Raw genomic sequence first — 13,570 nt, 5'->3', positions numbered from 1 at the left:
ATAGGAAAGATAAACACAAACCTGTGCTGATTGCTGACATTTTTTTTCATCAGTTCAATTTGCTAAGTGTGGGTTGTGCAGAGATACAAAACAAAGTCAGTCGTATTGGATGTGTTCTGTGAGTATCACATTTCAAATCCTCGCATATTTTCACTTCAGATTGGAGTAAGTTCTCTAACCGGGCAGTTTTAAACAGATGAATATGCCTCAATTGTAAATTATTTCATCCATGTTGATGTTCATCGTCCTGCTTGAAGTTGAACCCGAGTCCCAATCTCAGGTTTTCTTCCAGCATATATCACTGTATTCATTTACCATTCACATCAACTTGGACCAGCTTTTCTTTAGCTAAAAGCGATGCAACTGAATGAAACCACCACTAGCGTATGCCACTGTGGTTGCCTCATCTAACCAGACTGCCTCGTTTCATTTGCTTTGTCCACAGCATGGACTGTGGCAGATTGTGAATCGGACTCTCGTTCAATTCGCATACAGGAGACTGAAATGGAATGGAGACACTGATTTTATTTAGAGGTATTTAGGTGAAGGGGGCTGAATGAGAAAACCTATTTTTTATTTGTAAAAAAAAAAAAGTGCTTAATTTTCTTCCCATTTTATAATTGAGCTTACTTTGCTTTGGTCTACAAGATAAAATCCCAATTGAAGTGTGGTCATAGTGGTCATAATGCATTTAAAGTTCAAACAATAAACTGACCCACTAAATTATGCAGCAACTGCATCTCTATAAAAAAAATATATAGCTGAATAATGAAGCATGAGACCGCATATCTGAGTACCAAACTATATTTATTGTATACAGTAGTAAAAGACCACAAATAATGTACAAACAAGTAGAGAAACAAACAGGACGAGACCTGGACCCCATTCTTCATACATGACAGTGTAGTTCAGCCAGCCGCCACAAAAGACTTCTGTCCAGATAAACCCAGTTGTTAAAATGCAAAGAATGTGGAAGGCTGATTTGTAGGTACTGATAAAATGTGCTCTTATATTTGTGACGAAAGCTAAATTCACAATCATTACCAGTAAATGATTTGTGCCGAGACGCGTCGCACAAAGACTTAACTAACAGGCCATCCAATGGGAAGAGATGGCTGTTCTGGAGTCATCTGTGAACTTAAACAGTAAAATGAAGAGTTCTGATAGCAGATGGCAAGTATATATATATGTATATATATATATATATTCGCTTAAAAAAAAAAAGATACCGCCACTTAACTCGACTGATAAAAAGGATGCATACAAAAATACGGCTGAATAAGATGGATGTGAACAGTTTAATATAAAAGGGAAATGGCTTTCTGGCAGGCTAAAGGAAGAAGGGAAGGAGATCTGCGGTCATTTGTATAGCCGTCTTGTTCCGAATGAAACCGAACCTGCTCAGGTACAAAACCTAACCCGTTTTCTGAGTGTTAAACCTCAAAGAGCATCCGGAAAACTCCAGGCGACGCCAAACGGGTTCACTTTTTCAGATTTCCAGCCCATTCAAAAGCATTCTGCTCATTTCACTCCAGACTGAAAGATCCAGGTTTGCGACGGTTAAAAAATAAGCAACGCTGTGACCCGCGCTCATCTCCGGGACTGACCTTCCTGCTCTACGAATATGAAGCAATGCGCCAACATCACGCTCTCCAACGCCAGACTCGTCTGAGATCTTCTCCAACACGGCAGCAGGACGCATTTTGCTTAGAACACAACATCTCAGCAGGTGATGCGTCGTAGAAAAGTGATGTGCTTACAGCAATCTGCTTTGGCTGGATGTCCTGGGCTCAAAATGGAAGCCGCTTGACGCCGACGACAGCACTGGAGTCACAAACGAGCTCTCGGCTGGCGTCGCCCGCAGCTGAACTCCCAATCGGAGCCGCTTTTATCGCAGCGACAGATCGCCGTCCGTTTAATAGCCGAAAAAATAAAAATAAAGAGGAAAAAGATGCATTTTACCAAGACGCAGACAAAAATGAAGCCTACTTTGATGGCTTAGACTTATTTTACCCCCTGATCGAGCGTTTCGCCTGAGCAAGTGACAATCTGTACAACAGATTGATCTCTATTAGAAGCCGGGGAGCAGAACACTAACGATCTAATGACACTGTTTTAACCTTGCAATTAGAGAAACACACTTAAAGAGAAGCAGATGTTCTGTCTTTGGAGTATTGTTCTTAACCTCACAACTAATCTAACACCCATTTGGATATTTCTATACAGGAAGATAAAAAAAAAACTAATTTTAAACAGGAGGCAAAAAAAAAAATAATAAAAAATTCAAAAACAATGCAGAAGCACCTAAAATGTCAAGATACCTAAATACATTTGCTCAACAAAAACAAAACGAAATAAAAGTGAAATAGCAAGCAGGTGGGTGTTCAATTCAGACGGTGCGTCCCCTTCAAAAACGCGCCCCACTGACTGCGACCCCTGGACAAAAAAAAAAACCCTGCAGAGCCCCACACTCCGGCGCGCGGGAGGCAAGAGCCGAAACAGCAGTTTCTGGTGGAGAGCCGTTGGTCCGATTACAATCTGCAGCACCAGACGAGGACAAAGGTGGTCCTGACCAGCCAACCGCAAAGACTGAAAACACTCGACTTCAGTCCTGACTAAAAGAGCAAATAAACAGCCGACGAGCACCGACACATCAGGCATAGAATGTCTTTCAAAACGGAAAAATAATAATATCAATAATAATAATAATAATAATAATAATTTTAAGCTGGCAGGAGCAAACGGGGAGGGAGAGACAGTGAAGGTGGTTCAGGGCATGGTTTGAACATGGCCGTCAGTGAGGTGGGTGGTCGGGCTTAGCAGCACCCGCCAGTCTGCTGCTGGAAAACATCTATGGTGTCTTCATCTTCCATCTCCAGCTGGAAAGAGGATGTAAAAATAGATGGGTAAGGACTGAGCAGTCCCAATACATTCACAACAGACAAAAGTAAATATGTGAACTGTTTGGTTTACACGTTTTTTTCAGTGTAGAAAAGCGAAACCATACCTGTGCGGGTGTATCCGTCTCATTGATTGGCTGGCCGTCGAACCTGAATCTGATCTGCCTTATTGAAAGACCCTGTCGATGAAGACGGGCAGCGGGTAAACAACAACCAGAAAACCGAAGCAGGCGCAAACAGGAATGAAATTTCTAACACTGAGCCAGTGTTTTCTGGGGAAATGGGGAAAATTTCAAGTCATATGAACACTTGCAAAGTTCTGTATTCGGTTGTTTGGTACTGTAACATCCATTATGGCAGCCAACCGGTCTTGCAGCTCACCTGTCGTTCGCAGTACGCCTTCATTAGTTTGCTCAGCGGCGTGTGTCGTTTGATTTTGAACTGGACCACCGATCCATCCTGACCTGCAACTTTGAGGTTGATGTGGTCATTCTCCGTCTTTACGCCTTCCTGCAGAGCAAATGTCGGGAGAAAGAAAAAAGAGTGACGGACTTTAATCTTGGTTAGGCAGGGGTGTCAAACTCCAGTCCTCCAGGGCCGCTGTTCCTGCAGCTTTTAGATGTGCCACAGGTACAAAACACTGGAATGACATGGCTTAACTACCTCCTTATTGTGTAGATGAGATCTCCATAGCCTTTGCTAATGACCTAATTATTCCATTCAGGTGTGGTGCAGCAGAGACGCATCTAAAAGTTGCAGTGGCCCTCCAGGACTGGAGTCTGACACCTGTGGGCTAGTGTCTTATGTTTTTAACAAATACAGTGGAAATCCATGGCTTGTGGATGAGTAGGTGGCTTAAGCAGCATTGTAGCTAAATGTGTGGCAAAAACAAAGACTTTGCATTAAAACAATGTTAAGACATATGTGTATAATGTCTATCTTCATTAACAATTTGATACAGTAGATGGTTTTAAAAAGTTCGTATTCACATCTTAAAACAGCCTGTCTCTCTTAATTTCTAATTAAGGGCAACAACAAAGTAACAATATATCTATAATAAAAAATATGAGAAATGTACAAACAAATAGGACGCAAGTAAAGCCAGATGTCTAATCAGGCCACAGACTTCATTTCCAGATGCTAGCGTTAGCATAATTAGCTCCAGGCTAGGCTAGCACACCGGCGGTCCTTCGGGATCAATTGGAAGTTTAGCTGCCGGGCTAACGTGGCGAACTGCTTTGTGTTGTTGTGTCCCAGACGAACCGGAACAGCCACGAAACCGAACGAGCACGAACGCGCCACCGAGACAGCAGTTTTCAAAGCGGGTGCGTCATGACCATTTGCGCTCTTTTGCCGCTAACTCCAGCTGCGGCGTTCTGCAGCTTTGCGGAGATAACCTTTCGACAAAAGAGGTGGTTGTGAGGGGGGAGGACCGCACGAAACAGACATACCCTGTGATGGGATTTATAATACATTTATATGTAAAAGACAATATCAGCGGCAAGGTCGTTTTGATTTATTTCCATTTCAATCGTGGAGCCTTGCTCATTGAGTACACGTATAGATGTGTGGGTTCCCATTCATTTTGCGAAACCAACACTGCGCCAATTTGGAGAAACGTGCAAACCCAGGCCTGTAGATTGCACATTTCCGAGGCGATTTTTGCAGCAGCCCGACCCAGACGTCCGCACAGACGAGCCGCCGTGAGAGCCTCTGCGTCTTACCTTTGGCTTTTCCTCTGACATCTCGGTTCGTTTTGTGTTCGGGGGTTCAGAACAGACCGATACCGGGCTTTAGCGCGTCTTCCTGCCGCCTTCTGTCCAATGTTCTCCTCGCTGACGCGTACGCGCGCTGGACCGCTGTTCCGAATAAACGATTGGTCGGGGAAAGCCACGTGGTTTTGCCCCTCAAGGGAGCGCGGACTCGGGTACGCGCACGCATGCAGAATGCTCGATCACGCACGTCTTACACCTCTCAAAGCTGAACCCATGAGCTTTCATTGTGAAACCAATTGAACGTGTCTGTATTTCCTTTATGTGAAAACCAGGAAATAAACGTCATAAAACAAATGTCATCGATAAATGTTTAACTGTTTAACTGCTCACGTGCGTGCTTTTGTCATGATGTGGGCCTCTCAATATCCTTTTATGCATACAAATAATAATAAATGATATACCTTAAGTTAAAAAAACACCTGTTTAGAGTTGACCTTGATCAACATATTTAATGTGTATTTTCTTTAGTGCTAAGCTGGTTACGGTGCCATCCCAGGGTGCATACGCTGATAAACTACTGCAGCAACATTAGAGTCTGATGTATAATTATGCATGCTAATATGTACTCTGAAGATCAAACCAGTAGCTATTAGTCTGATGTGGTAATAGCATTTCATAATAGCATCTATGATTAGAGCATACTTATGGTACTTTTCCAAGCTTTAGGCTCTGGTTTAACATAAACCTGAACCTTGATTTTCCCATAAGTTGTTCTTACCTGAAGTGTTGAAAGGGACAAGACGGAGGTCAGGGAGGGAAGCTGTGGAATGTGAAGTAGAAATCTATAATAAAGAAATCCTTTTAAGATTATAGTTGAAAATTTGAAGTGCAAATCAAGGAAAACCTAGATTAAGTAATATTTTGAGTCAGATTTCTTAAACAACTAAGCTAAATCTCTCGTTTTGCCCTGATAACGGAAAAATGTATCAAGACTGATTTGTTTAAATAAAGATACATGCAACATGGAGCAATCACAGTAGATAGTCAAAAAATCTTTATTTAGGAATGTAGCTCCATGTTGTACATAAACAGCAGTAAAACAAGCCTGATTGCGACAAAAACTGACTATGATCCGTGATGAAGTCTTCATCACAGTAATTAGGAATATGTTTTCTAAAAATATGCTAAAAAGCAATTCCAAGAGGAACAAGTACCAGGATAATCAGAAAACAAAAAGATCTCTAATGTACATTTAAAATCAGCAGCAACTATGAAAGTGCAGTGACAACAGATTTTGTTTGGAAAAATATAATTAATTTTTAACATCTAGAGTGATTTCCATTTTTGCATAATCAAACTATAGGCTAATAAATAATAAGAGGAACCACAAGGAATAGGAACTCCTCTGGTTTTGAAAATAAAATAAAATGATTGCAGGCACGTGTGTCCGTTTTACCTTCAGTGAAAGCCTTCATTTAAATTGACTCATTTATGAGATTATCAACACCGAAAACCTGCCTGCAGAAAACTTTTTCACTATTCTAGCTCCTGTTAAATATTGGATGGTGGACATTTTTGCAACCAGGGACCAAGCTACTGATCCACAGCTCAGTCGTTGTTTCCCAGAGCTCAAGACGTGGATCTCAGGAAAATCTTGCATAAGGATTTGGCCCATTCAGTCCTACAAAGACAATAAGAAAGCATTAATGGTGCTTGTTAAAAAAAATGTTGGAAATAATAAATTCTGTTAGGGGAATCGAAGGAAAGAATTGACAATAACTCTTCGAAGACTTCACAACAACATTTAATAAAAGATTTCTGAATGTGAATGTTGTTTGTAAAAATACCAATTTCTATAAAAATCATCAGCATAATAAATTATCTTAAAATTTCTTCCTTTCCCACATTACAATCTAGCGACATATAAAGTGGCTTTTACGGAAACAAAAAAGAAACGTTTACGCTGTCCTACCATCTCAAACGTAAACGTCTGGAGTTTGTTAAACCCTTTTGAGCTGTCAACGAGAGACATGTTTTTCAGTCAGACTCAAGTTGAGCTTTGCAACAAAGCTCCGGGTGGATTTGGCATGAAATAAATAAAAAATATGTGGAAAACTACATCATGTTTAATGTTAGTAGGGTGGAGGTCTTGAGACGCCATGGGCCTGTTTCTGTTCCAGCAACTTCGCTCCAGTTTTGCGCTTTTGACAAAATGTTTTAACAGGAAGGTTGTGTTTGATCGGAAAGCCCTGATTAAACTAAGACCAAGGTATTTGTCAGAAAAGCTCACCATATTTCTGCCTGATCTCCTGGTGTCTCTTGTTCATTTCTGCTCTCCTGTAAAGACAGAACATTTCTCCATGAGTCACAAAGGAATTCATGTCATTCCTGAGCCTGTCCAGAAGTCACGTGAGCATAAAACCTGTTTGGGCTCAAAAAGGCGTAGCATTTGCATTTTATTGCCTCATCTGCACTGGGCTGTGCAGGAAACCTGACACTGATAATGACTGGCCAACCAACAACATGCAGCTGGTGATGCAAAATTTTTTTTATTAACACAGAAATCATAAATTTTTTTTAAGCCCTAGTAAACTAGGGCTCAAATATTTTGGAGAACATACAAATATAGCCTCAGAAGTAGAATATATATTTGAAAAAAATATATATTAAAAAAACAATTTTTGCTCTGTACATTCATAATAACTTCAGAGGACAGTTGATACTTTCAGTTTTTATTATTATTGTAAAATGACTATTTTTGTGCTTAATTGGGGTTTTATGTCATACACAAAGCAGTGGATAAAATTGAATCTTTTATGCATGAAGGACAAACAAATGAGTTTAACATTATTAATAACACTTTGGCATATGGGATGCATTTGTAGTCATCCCACTTTACTCTGATGCCTGTAATAAAACTCACTGAAATGAGTAGCATCAATTGCAAAATAGATTATATTACTGTGAAAATTATTCAAACCAATACAGAATCTGTGGAGAATATTTGTATATTCTCAATAATCCCAGTCACAATTTCTACAAAAAGCTTACGGGACTTTCACTACGTTTTTCTTGAAGATGTTTCAACATCGATTCAGACATCTGTCGGGGACAAGTGGGTCATTATTTTAAATCTCACTGCGAAAGCTCCAAGAAGGACGAGCCTCCTAATGCTTAAAAAACAAAACAAAACAAAAAAAAACTGCAGCTCCTAACTTCAAGCTGCTCCACTGTGAGCTTCCAGAAACTCGACTTTCCTCAGCCATTGAACTTCATTTGCAGTTCCTCACCTTTCTTCCTGTTTGGTTTGCATCTTATTGGCCTGCCTCTGCATCTTGGCCTCAAATCGTTTGGATCTGACACACAAAAACAAGATCAGTGTTGGACAAGAACATCATCGAGGCCATGCAAAAAACCGCATCGTTTCCGACACAAATAAACCACATGTGGAAGCAGAAACAATGAGAGTCGAATGGGATCTGAAACAAAACCTCCACAAAACCCGACATGCAACTTTATACAGTACCCCTTCTAATTCACTTTTATTTCACTCAGAGTCAAACTGCACACTTACCCAAAGTTCTCACACTTGCAGCAGCAGAACATGCAGAGCATGAGAGCAATGATGAGAACTGCTCCAAGCACAGACAAGGTGATTATCAGCGTCTGGAAATTCACTGCAGAAAGAATGAATCCGTTACAAAGCTTCACACTGAAAAGATGTCTTATATTTTTAAAAAAAGCATTATTTTGGTCAAATGAAACAATTGGATCCAATCAGGAATCAACCAATGTGGAGAACAAATCTCTCTCTCTCAGAAATCAAACTAAATTCATCATTTTGAATGGATGTTTATGTTACAGCAGATGAAACAGTTCATGCAAATGCTGATGCTGTTTGTGTCTTCTTGTTTACTTGCCGTCAATACTTGCATATAAAATATTGAAAGTTCTGGAGATAATTCATACCTAGCCTTTCCATTTTTCCCAAAGCACATAATTTAAAAATGTACTTTTATGGAAAGAAAACATAAAAGGATCTGCAAACTTATTCCCCTGTAGAGGAAGAGTCTCACCAGATAAAGGACAAAGTCATCTTTATTACACCACTTTGTTTCATCTTTAAAAAAAAAAAAAGATAAAACATGTTGGAATGATGACAGCAGATTTGGGAACTACTAATCTGGATTTAGTATGTATCAATTCAATTAAATCTTGGAGAGACCTCTGATTGACGAGACGATTTAAGGAACATAGAAAACGTGATCCTTCAACATCACCAACGTTTTCTCTCAAAAAATAAGCAAAACACCAGGGTTATATGCAATTCTTTTTGTGTGTGTGAAATGCTAACCAACAGACTGTCAGTTCCCAGTGCAACTTCGGCAGTCTGCTTTCATTGCTGGGAAAATGCATTTGCCCCTTTACAGATTTCTTTATTCTGCTTTTTTATCCTGTCTCACTTAAAAGTTTCAGATCATCTTACAAGTTAAAAAAAGTAGCAGATAAAAAAATCATCTCATAGCCAAGGAGCGTCAAACAAGAGTGTAATTAAAACTTGTATGACCAAATCCTTGAATATTATGTTTCTATGTGAAATCTGACTCATCTTTCATCCTGTTGAGGAAAACCCACCTCATTGTGCTCTTATCTGGATTTGTGACGGGGTTTTTCCACAAGACGGCTCCGTAAATACTTCAACGACTGTCTTAAAGCGTCAGTCATAGCAACAAAGACAGCTTTACTCCAGGGGTACAATAAATTATTTCAAAGACAGACTTGAGAAAAATTATTTCTTTAGAAAATAGGGTAGATAAATCATTGTGGAAATCAGCATTGGGAAATGCTGATTGATGCGTATCAATTGATGCATATTAATTCTTCTTATTTTAAAACCATCCAACCTCACATTTTAGTATGTCAGCTTACAGGTTCAAATATTTGTGGACTGGATTTCAAGATTTTTTAAGGATTGTTAGCCTGTGTAATAAAATAGAAATCTGTCCAATGGTGTGATGAATCCGATTTGCAAAATATCTCAAAAACCAAGGACATTGACTTTATAAAGCATTTTCAGGGACACAAAACAACTTAAAAAAAAAAGAGACTGAGGAAGTTGTCTATCCTGATAAATGTCTGAAAAATTATTGACTGTAAACCTTTTGATCTTTGAGGTGAACGGTTAGGTTGTCTATAAAAAGGAAACCAGTGCAGAACACCGCCTTGCTTTTCATATTGAATTTATCTTTCTGCTCAGTGTCCTAGTTCAGCGAACCAAACAGTAAAACGGCTCAGTAAGTTGATGCATTAGATGCAATTAAATCCAGAGTCCGAGCATTTTAGGCAGCTAAAGAAGTCTGGATATTAAAAGACCCATCATCCTCATCATCCTCTCCACTGCGAGTTCAGACCTCTCCCATTTGGTCAGATACTTATTCCCAAAATGTAAAACTAGGTGTTCTGAAGCCAAGGTTGTTCACCTGAGTGCAGTTGGCCCCTCCACCTTCTTCAAATCAGACAAAAAAATGTCATTTTGTGCTACGTCAGACAAAATAGGTGTCAATCAACTCGACTCTGTTTGTGCAGCAAAAATTTTTGTTTGTGCTGCTATTGTTTTAAAGATATTAAGAAATGTTTCAAGAGATCATCAAAGGTCAACCAGATATTAATGAAATGTTAAGATATTAATATTTCATTAATATCTTCAAAGCCAAAGCAGTTCACATGAAAATGTTTGCTGCACAAACCTGCACAAACGTAGCATAAACGTTTGACACCAATTCTGTCTGATTTGAAGGAGGTGGGGGGGCAAATCCATCAGATTCCATATTTTGATTTCTAATAGTCTGTAACATTGTATGTCTAATGTTTTTTCCCTTAACTGTTCCTCATGTGGATACTGTCACATGTCAGGATGGTTTACATGGTTTTTAATAAGTATTGAGAATGTGCTCACTTTTAATCTGGTTATACTGTATCTGTTGTTTCTAAAAAATAATTTAAAAAAAAGGAGAAAAAAGGTTATCCTATAATTGACTAACTGATCCAGATTAGCCAGTTATGCTTTTTGTTTTTATTTTAGAAACAACAGACTAGATTAAAAGTGAAATAGGCCAACCTCCCAGATTATTTAGGTGCTGAACTATGATGGTTATTACATTTTAAGTGTGAACAGAACTAGTACTTTGGGAGGCAAAGTTACACAAAACTGTCTACGGTTCATAAAAACAGAAAAAACATAAGTTAGTGCAACACTTTTTCAATCTTCTTTAAACTGTAGAAATGATATTATGGAAAACTGTAATCATTTTTAAACTCTACCTTTTCACAACGTTGGCATTCTTTGATACCAATGAATGGCCTATGACAAATAAGACAATCAAATTAGAATTAGTTTTTGATAAATACATGCTATATTTAGTCCTGTCACAATAACAGATTTTACTGGATGAATAATAATATTGTTATTTTGACATCGTGCTGAGATGATTTTGTTGATAATGGGAGTTTACCCTCGAAAAAAAAAGATAAATTTTACTTTTGCAGACAACACTCGACACAGGAACTGGAAGACATTTTGAATATCCAAAATAAAACACGACATCCAACAATAAGTCAAAAGGAAAATAAAAATTACACTCAGTCAAAACCATAAATAACATAGATTATGAAGTTTCTCTAAACTTCATAATCAAACCAATATGAATCAGCAGAATGGGAATTATCAAGCACATTTTAATTTATGATGCGACTAAATGATTCATTTCTTATTGCAACAAGAGTAGTTATAGTATGAGCAATCAAACATAAAACAGTAATTAATGCGAGAAGAGCAATTTTGTACAATCCATCAGTGCAGACTTTATAGAGAAAACGGTAGAAGTATTCTTTACCACTTTTGATTCACCAAACTGAACCAGTATTGAAACTGCAGATCAGTTCCTTAATTTAAATGAATTCTTTGCACAAAAATGAACCAGTTATGGAAACATAATCTGTGTGTGTGTCTTACTCCAGCAGAGCCCCCAGCGGGCGTCATCTAGCGGGCAGAGTGAATGGGGTGGAAGGATGGTCTGCGCCGGATACGTTACACATGACTTTGTCTTGATGCACCACAGGCACTGCAAAAACACACACGGAATAAAGAGAGATCCCTTTGCTTAAACAAAGCGGCAAATCTGAACCTATTCAGGTCAGTTGCATGTTGCGCTACATGACAAACACACACAGAGAGTGGGAGGGGCGGACCGGGAACGGGTCAGTTACTCCTCAAACTGGTCCAACAGGTTTGAAGACGGAAGACGAGCCAACGGGCGCCTTCATCGCTCAGCCGTGTACAAACACCGTGCAGAGCAAGTGTGAGATTATCTGAGCTGAAATCTGGACTCACCGTCACATTTTTCAGACATTCCTCGCAGCTTGTCCCATTTTTTGTCTCGCACACTGTTGAGAAAGAAAACAATATATACACATAGTTTAATTTGTGAGAAAAAACAACCACAACCAGGATTTGTTTGTGATGCATAGTGTGGACACCCATCCGGCCCTGATGTTACACTGATTAGCTGCAAAGTCTTGAGGGGGAATAAATGAGGCCTGTCAGTTTTCTCAGGGCCGTTTTTACTGCTAATCGTCCTGGGACATTTTCTATGGAGACTTCAGAGTAAACAGGCAGGCTTTGTGCAGTCACGCATCAGTAAAAACCCAGGTTTTAAAGGCCTCTGCGCCACAGCCAGTCTCTTTACTGAGACATACATGTAACCAGGGGGCTGATAGAAACTGGAATTATTTACTGCTAATAGAAAGAGAGAGAGAGAGATAAAAACTAAATCACTGTTTGTTTATGTCAAAGTAAACAAAAGAGATTCAACTTAGATTTTTCTTTTTCCTTAGTTTTGTTCCGTAGCGTTTACTTGACCAAAACTGAAAAAAAGAGTAAAAAGTCATCTAAAAACAAAATTACTGAGCAAATATCAACTCGAGGGAGAGTTTCAATAAAGACTTTAAGTAATAAATTTATATAATAAAATGGACTAACGCGTGTGAATCTATGGTAGGTTCTTTTTTTTTTTTTTTTTTTTTTTTTTAAATCAACACACACAGGTTGGTCTCGGTCCCTACCGTGTTCAGGCGCGGACTCGGCCAGAACTGTCGCCAAACCAGAGACAAAAAGGAGAGCAGAGAGGAACATCCGCAAACACTTCATCATCCAAACGCTTCGACGACGCAGGTGGTCCGCGCGTTTCTTCCTCTTCTTCTTCTTCCTCTTCTTTATATCTTAAAGGACGTCAGACTCGTGGGAGCTCAGGAAGCGTCTCGGCAGCTCCAGGTAGACAGGAGGAACTCGAAAGGCGAAGTTACCGAGAAAGAAAAGCAACAGCACAGACTGACGCACCGCCGTGACGCAGCGCAGACAAAAGGAAGGGAAGGTGGAGTGTTGGTTTCGAAACACATTCAAGGTTTTGCATGTTCAGAGTATATCTATAAATAATAATAATAATAATAATAATAATAATAATAATAATAATAATAAGCATGACTAACATATTAACAATAATACTGCATTTCTCTGAAACACCAAAATAAATAAATAAATTAGAGCGTAATTATCAAGGGAAGTGATGAAGATATATATTTTTTAACAATTAAAGAACATAACAGTTCCGTCTGCATTTTCATTCATCCCCTTTAACTTTGATCCCTCTAAATAAAACCCAGTGCTGTTGTCTTCAGCCGTTCACAGATGGGTGAATGGGTGAAATGCTCACTCCACCTCAGAGTATTTCACTCTCAGCATGAAAGCAAATCTCAATGCCTTAGAGATTTGCCAGAGAACCGTAGTGAGCAAACACCATGAAGACCAAGGAGCACAGCACAAGCTTACGCTCCACTAACCTAGAATCAACTTCCGGAGAACTGCAAAGCTGCTGAAACATGGAGTTACTTTAAATCATG

At 39.1% G+C, this 13,570-nt stretch overlaps 2 protein-coding genes across 2 annotated transcripts; both read right to left on the bottom strand.

Annotated features, from left to right (window-relative positions):
• Positions 1-788: 788 nt before the first annotated feature.
• Positions 789-4,754, bottom strand: sumo3a (small ubiquitin like modifier 3a). Its single transcript, XM_055038819.1, has 4 exons — positions 4,625-4,754; positions 3,282-3,410; positions 3,008-3,079; positions 789-2,879 (listed from the first exon to the last, which is right to left on the bottom strand). Exons 1-4 carry the CDS (start codon positions 4,643-4,645, stop codon positions 2,817-2,819), a joined length of 285 nt encoding a protein of 94 aa, XP_054894794.1. The 5' UTR covers positions 4,646-4,754; the 3' UTR covers positions 789-2,816.
• Positions 4,755-5,646: 892 nt separating this feature from the next.
• pttg1ipa (PTTG1 interacting protein a) lies at positions 5,647-13,014 on the bottom strand. The gene is made up of 7 exons (XM_055038979.1): positions 12,737-13,014; positions 12,006-12,058; positions 11,628-11,736; positions 8,190-8,292; positions 7,906-7,971; positions 6,906-6,952; positions 5,647-6,296 (listed from the first exon to the last, which is right to left on the bottom strand). Exons 1-7 carry the CDS (start codon positions 12,822-12,824, stop codon positions 6,259-6,261), a joined length of 504 nt encoding a protein of 167 aa, XP_054894954.1. The 5' UTR covers positions 12,825-13,014; the 3' UTR covers positions 5,647-6,258.
• Between the last annotated feature and the right edge of the window lie 556 nt (positions 13,015-13,570).

Source organism: Poeciliopsis prolifica, unplaced genomic scaffold (assembly GCF_027474105.1).
Source record: "Poeciliopsis prolifica strain line A6 unplaced genomic scaffold, Auburn_PproV2 SCAFFOLD013, whole genome shotgun sequence".
Lineage (NCBI taxonomy): Eukaryota > Metazoa > Chordata > Actinopteri > Cyprinodontiformes > Poeciliidae > Poeciliopsis > Poeciliopsis prolifica.
This window is presented reverse-complemented; position numbering and strand designations above follow the sequence as displayed.